This window comes from Cebus imitator, unplaced genomic scaffold, assembly GCF_001604975.1.
Source record: "Cebus imitator isolate Cc_AM_T3 unplaced genomic scaffold, Cebus_imitator-1.0 Scaffold16, whole genome shotgun sequence".
In the NCBI taxonomy this organism is placed as follows: Eukaryota; Metazoa; Chordata; class Mammalia; order Primates; family Cebidae; genus Cebus; species Cebus imitator.
The window spans coordinates 3,934,141-3,941,356 of NW_016107331.1; the positions used below are offsets into that span (position 1 = coordinate 3,934,141).

Below are 7,216 nucleotides of genomic sequence, written 5' to 3' on the forward strand. Positions count from 1 at the left end.
CGGAGTTTCGCTCTTGTTACCCAGGCTGGAGTGCAATGGCGCGATCTTGGCTCACCGCAACCTCCGCCTCCTGGGTTCAGGCAATTCTCCTGCCTCAGCCTCCTGAGTAGCTGGGATTAGTTGACCAGGATGGTCTCGATCTCTTGACCTCGTGATCCACCTGCCTCGGCCTCCCAAAGTGCTGGGATTACAGGCGTGAGCCACCGCGCCTGGCATTTCTCTCACTTTCTATTAAAACTTTATATACAGGTTCTCTGAGTTGTTTGCTTTCAAATTATACTTCTGAGCATGATTTCTTGGAACAAGCATGTTCATGAAAAAATACTATGATAAGTATGTTAAGATACAGGTATAAGGATATTAATTGTTGTCTTGTTTGTAAGGGCATTCAAACATTGAACCAACCCAAATCTCTGTCAGTGAACTAAATGGTTAGTATATCAAAATGAAAATTAATGATGAATGTAGATCTAAAATTTTTAGTATGAAAATACATCTCTAATATATTCTAAAAATATCAAGCTGCAAAACTATAAATGTATAAAATTATTGTATTTTTATTTTTAAAAGTCTATGAAAATACAAATAATACAAAATAAGATACAGACATTTGTGTTTATCTGTTCTCACACTGATATAAAGATAAGACATGCCTGAGACTAAGTGATTTATAAAGAAAAGAGGTTAAATGAGCTCACAGTTCTGTATGTTGTACAGACCTGTATTCTTAGGAGGCCTCAGGAAACTTACAGTCATGATGGGAGGTGAAAGGGAAGCAGGTACATATTCACATGACCAGCAGGAGAGAGAGAGCAAAAGGGGAAGTGCTACACACTTTTAGACAATCAGATCTCATGAGAACTCACACACTATCATGAGAAAAACAAGGGGGATGTCTACCCCCATGATCCAGGCACTACTCACTAGGCCCCTCCTTCAACATTGGGCATTACAATTCAACATGAGATTTGGGTGAAGACACAAAGCCAAACCATATTCTTCCACCCCTAGCCCCTCCAAAATCCCCTTATCACTTTCAAAACATGATCATGCCTTGCCAACAGTCCCCAAAACTCTTAACTCATTCCAGGATTAATGCAAAACTTCAAGTCCGAGGTCTCATCTTAGAGAAGGCAAATCTCTTTCACCTATAAGCCTGTGAAATCAAAACCAAGCTAATTTCTTCCAAGTTACAATGCGGGTACAAGCATTGGGTAAGTGCTCGTACTCTAAATGGAAGAAGTTGGCTAAAACAAAGGAGCTACAGGCCTCATGGAAGTCTGAAACCTAACATGGCAGCCATTAAATCTAAAAGCTCCAAAATAATCTCCTTTAACTCCATTGTCTCACATCCAGGGCACAGTGATGCAAGGGGTGGACTCCCAAGACCTAGGGAAACTCTACCCCTGTGGCTCTGTAGGCTGCAGTTCCCATGGCTGCTTTCATAGGCTGGTGTTGAGTGCCTGCAGCTTTCCCAGATGCACAGCACAAGCTGTTTCCTGATCTACCATTCTGGAGTCTGGAGAACAACAGCTGTCTTCTCACAGTTTCATTAGGCACTGTCTCTGAGGGGATTCGAACCCCAGATTTTCCATCCAGTCTGCCTTAGTAGAGGTTCTCCATGAGGGCTTTACACCTGCAGCAGACTTCTTCCTGGATATCCACGCATTTCTGTATATCCCCTGAAATCTAGGTGGAGGCTCCCAAGCCTCAACCCTTGCACTCTGCACATCTGCAGGCTTAACACCACATTGAAGCCGTTAAGACTTGGGGCTTGCACCCTCTGAAGCAACAGCCCAAGCTGCATTTTCGCCCCTTTTAGCTACAGCTGGAACGGGATCAGCCACAATACAGAATGCCATGTCCCAAGGCTGCACAGAGTAGCGCGGCCCTTGACCTGACCCACAAAACCATTATACCTTCCTGGTTCTCCAGGCTTGTGATGGGAGGGGCTGCCATGAAGATCTCTGAAATGCCTTGGAGGCATTGTCTTGGTTATTAATATTTGGCTCCTCTTTACTTGTGTAAATTTTCCATACTTTTATGTTCTGCTTCCCTTTTAAATATAAGTTCCAATTTCAGGTCATTTCTTTGTTCATGCAGATGAGAGTAGGCTTTTAGAAGCAGCCTGGCCACACATTGAATGCTTTGCTGCTTCGAAATTTCTTCCACCAGATACGCTAAATCATCTCTCTCAAGCTCAAAGTTCAACAGAGCCCTAGGGCAGGGGCACAATGTCACCAGTCTCTTTGCTAAAGCATAGCAAGAGTGACCTTTACTCCAGTTCCCAGTAACTTCCTTCAGCCTGGACTTCATTGTCCATATCACCATCAGCATTTTGGTCACAACAGTTTAACTAGTCTCTAGGAAGTTCCAAACTTTCCCTCATCTTCCTGTCTTCTTCTGAGCCCTCCAAACTGTTCCAACCCCTGTTCATTACCCAGTTCCAAAGTTACTTCCACATTTTCAGATATCTTTATACCAATACCCCACTTCTCTGGTACCACACACACTACCACAAGAATAGCAAGGGGGAAGTCCACCACCATGATCCAATCACCTCCCAACAGGCCTCTTCTTCAACATTGAGGATTATAGTTCAATACGAGATTCGGGTAGGGACACAGAGCCAAACCACATCAATGTTTTTGTGTTCCTTTTTATGCTTTTTAGAATTTACTAAAAGTCTAACAATAAAGATATATTATCTATAAAAATAATAAAACATTTTTAAGTGTTGTGGAGAGAGTTCTAAATTTACTCTATTGACTTACCATGGATCTAAAAGCTCAATGATCTCCATTCTGGACAACTTTTACTGAGTACCTGTTATGACTAGGCACTAAGAACATGAGTCAGAATCTATTTCTTAAGCCCCTCATGAACTCAGAAGGAAATGTAAATTGTAAATGGAGCTCCAGGAATCTATTTATTTATTCTTCAGTCTGGTCACTTCAGAGTGGTCCTTTTGTCATATCCTGATTTTTTTCAAACAAAATTGATAGATCTCTGTGTTCTGATGCACAGTATCTAAATGATGGACATAATTACAGATATCTTTCCATGTCTGACTTTTTAAATATGATTTCAGCTTTTTAGATACAGGGGGTACATGTGCAGGTTTGTTATAGGGATATATTGCGTGACACTGAGATTTAGGATAGGGATCTCATCACCCAGGTATTGAGCACAGAGTATTTCAGCCTATGACCCCTCCTTCCCTTGTCCATGTGGTAATCCCTAGTGTCTATTGTTTCCATCTCTATGTCCATGTATAGCCAAATGTTTAGCTCTCACTTATAAGAGAGAACACAGGTATTTGGTTTTCTGTTCCTGCATGAATTTGCTCTGGATTATGGCCTCCAGCTGTATCCATGTTGCTGCAAAGGACATGATTTCATTCTTTTTGATGGCTGTGTAGTATTATGTATATGTATATACATATACATATACAACATTTGTATACATACTATCTTTTCTTTACTCAGTCCACTAATGATGGGTACCTAGGTTGATTCCATGCCTTTGCTGTTGTGAATAGTGATGCAATGAACATGCCAGTGCATGTGTCTTTTTGGTAGAACACTTTGGGTTTTTTGAGGCGGTATATTCCCTGTAACGGGATTCCTGGATTGAATAGTAGTTGTTTTAAGTTCTTTGACAAATCTCCAAACTACTTTCCACTGTGGCTGAAGTAATTTACATTCCTTCCAATACAGTATGTGTCCCCTTTTGTCCGCAGCCTCACCAGGATATATTATTATTTGACTTTTTAATAGGCATTCTGATTGGTGTTAGATGATATCTCATTGTGGTTTGCATTTCTTTGATGACTAGTGATGTGCAGCATTTTGTTCATATGTTTGTTGGCTGCTTGTATGTCTTCTTTTGAGAAGTGTCTGTTCATGTCCTTTGCCCATTTTGTAATGGGGCAATTTGCTTTTTGCTTATTGATTTAAGTTCCTGATAGATTCTGGATACGAGACCTTAGACAGATACATAGTTTGACAATATTTTCTCCCATTCTGTAGGCCAACTGTTTACTTTGTTGATAGTTTCTTTTGCTTTGCAGAAACTCTTCAGTTAAATTAGATCCCTCTTGTCAATTTTTGGTTTTGTTGCAATTGCTTTTGGGGACTTAGCCAAAAATTCTTTGCCAAGGCCAGTGTTGAGAAGGGTATTTCCTAGGTTTTCTTCTAATTTTTTTTATAGTTTGAAGTCTTACATTTAAATGTTTAACCAATTTTGAGTTAATTTTTATATACAGTAAAAGATAGGGTGATATGGTTTGGATTGTGTCCCTACCCAGATGTCATGTTGAATTGTAATCCTCAATCTTGGAGAAGGGGGTGGGTGGGAGGTGATTGGATAATGGGGACAACAGATTTCTCTCTTGCTGTTCTTGTGATAGTGAGTAAGTTCTCATGGGACCTGGTTGTTTAAAAGTGTGTAGGATCTTCTCCCTCCCTCTCTTCCTCCTTTCTGGCCGTGTAAAACAGGACTACTTCCCTTTCACCTTCCACCATGAGGCTTCTCGGTCATGTTTCCCATACAGCCTGTGGAACTGTGAGTCAATTAAAACTCTTCTTTATAAATTACCCAGTCTCAGGTCGTTCTTTGTGGCAATACAAGAATAGACTAATACATAAAGATTCAGTTTCAATCTTCTGCAAATGGCTAGCCAGTTTTCCATGTACCATGTATTGTATTGGGAGTCCTTTCCACCTTGCTTGTTTTTCCATTTCTTACTTTTAATTGAGATAATTCAGTTATCTCTTTTGCCTAGGAGGAGTACAAGCAACACTAAGACAGTTAGGGCCAGAGAAAAATGTTTAATGTGTTTTGAGATGACAATGAAAACTTATACATGTAGTAATTATACTTGTATCTCATATGGTATCATTTTTTCCTTCTTTTGAATATATTTTTAGATATTTAATTATATGTTACAGTAGTTATGTCTGTATTTATTGTTAATTTTAACATTGCAAATCCCAGAGGATAGTATTTGTCATCTTGGATGCATTAATGCCTAGCACCTTGGCATGCCTATGATGATAATATTGTCTGAAATTGGCTTGCTCAGAATAAGACAGAACATGTCCCAGGTCTAGTGGCAGCCAACCATAGTTAATTGTCTGTAATCGAGATGCCAGGAAAGACTCTGTAATGGATTCATTTCTAATCATCTGTGCAACAAGGTAAGGATACAGGCTTTAAAAAATACTCATCATCTAAACACACTTGATATTTGGGGGTTTTCATTGGTTATTCTTCTCTGCTGTTAGCAAAAACTCTTATGTAGTTTATGCAGTATTAGCAGGTAATAATAAGTTTCCAAATATTTTGTAGGAATTTACAAGCATTTTCACTTACATCAACTAATTTAATCTTTAGACCACTTCTAGGCAAATACTAATATCTCAGTTTTACAGTGGAGAAAATAGAACTCAAGTTAGTTTAAATGACTTGCCTAAAGTTACATAGCTAATATGAAATAGACCTGGGTTCAAACTTATGTTTCCTGACTTCAAGGCCCATGCTTTCTCAACTATACCAAACTACTGTGATTCCACTCTGGCCTTCAAAGTTGGAAATAGAGGGGTATTACCGAGTATTACTGGATTAACTCAACCTAATCATAATCCCCCCAGAAGCCACCTCTAATTGTTAATACTAAGCATATTTTATTTAGGTTCCATAGAGAACCACTGACAAGGTTTCTACAAGGATATTAACATACATTCCAAAGCTTTACTTCTGACTGAACTGTTACTCTCCAGCACACTCTTCCTAGACAATTAATAATGACCATGACAGTCAGCCTGTTATCTTAGGATTCAAAGAAAATATCTACATAAATAACAGCAGTCAATCCATTGAGGTAGTGACTACAATACTGAACCTGAATAAAATGTAGTTTACTAAATGAAGATATGTGGATTCAATAAATGATATGGACCAACATTTCATCAGCAACTGCTATAAATGTGAAAAATCATTATTTTTCATCTATGCACATAATCATCAGACCCACTAAGGGTGATGCATCTGACCAAAACTTTCTGCTGCTAAGAGGTTAAAATGCATGTTAATCAGTAGGATTTAAGAAAGCCAGAGTAAAATGTAAATTGTGATGAAATCGTTAAAGGAATAACTTGAAAACCCTTCGGTATCCTGGCATAAAAGTGATTATAGCACAGAAGATAGAATATTTTATTTCTTGACCTTGATTATGAGTATTGTTATAGGTTCTTGAATTGTCTTTAGGTCAGAATAAAGATGAATTAATTCTAAAGCAGTTCGAAAAATTAGTCTCTTCATCTCTTTCCTTATAGTTAATAGCATAGAGAAATAAATCTCTAAACCAATTCTGAAACACGATTTAACTGTCATTTCACTTATGTGTCTCTTCATTTTCTTTTACTCTGTAACAGAAGTTTTTAAAAATAAAACTATTTTGATTTTCTTTTTAACTCTAGGCCTGATTCTTCACTACCTGAGACGTTGAAAAAGGAGCACAGCTCAGCTGAAAACATGTCTTTAGAAACTCTGAGAAACAGCAGCCCAGAAGACCTCTTTGATGAGATTTAACAGTCTCAAAAAATACTTTGATGTTTTCTAGACTATGTTTTCTATTCATTTCTTAAAAATGAAAAAGCAAAATTTCAAGTTAGCAGCAGCTATTTCTGTACCTTACAATTTAATTACATACACACTGAGTTGAAACCATTGTGCAAAATGGATTACACATGTATAAGAAGATAGCATTTGTTGATGACACTGCCACATTATTCTAAACTATTCATTCAGCCTGCCTATAATTACATAAAATTTCAGACTTTTTGTTGCAAAGGACACATTTATCATATTCATTCACACACAGTATATGTAATAGCTGTCTAACATCCTGTCTAGGAAAATTTTGAAAATAGGGCAAAGAAAACATCATTTTAAAATGTCTTCAGCTTTTTTTGAATAGTCATATTCAAACATATTCTGAACATTGATGTTTGAGCATTTTAATTTGTGTGATGTTATGTAAAATATAATTTTAGTTTGTACATAAACAATCTGATAATCTGATAATAAAATTCTTGATACATTGAAGGTTTTTTGTTCTTTTTTTTCCCCATTTATTTTATTGCATTTTAGGTTTTGGGATACATGTGAAGAACATGCAAGATTGTTGCATAGGTACACACGTGGCAGTGTG

General features: G+C 37.7%; 1 protein-coding gene across 2 annotated transcripts in view; it reads left to right on the forward strand.

Moving 5' to 3' along the window:
* The window catches only part of XRCC4 (X-ray repair cross complementing 4), a 275,793-nt gene extending 268,683 nt beyond the window's left edge, over positions 1–7,110 (forward strand). For both annotated transcript variants that reach the window (XM_017507925.1, XM_017507933.2), the window contains exon 8: positions 6,483–7,110. In XM_017507925.1, the coding sequence (XP_017363414.1) occupies positions 6,483–6,594 (112 nt within the window). In that variant the 3' untranslated portion in view covers positions 6,595–7,110. The remainder of the gene's footprint in view (positions 1–6,482) is intronic.
* The last annotated feature ends 106 nt before the right edge of the window (positions 7,111–7,216 follow it).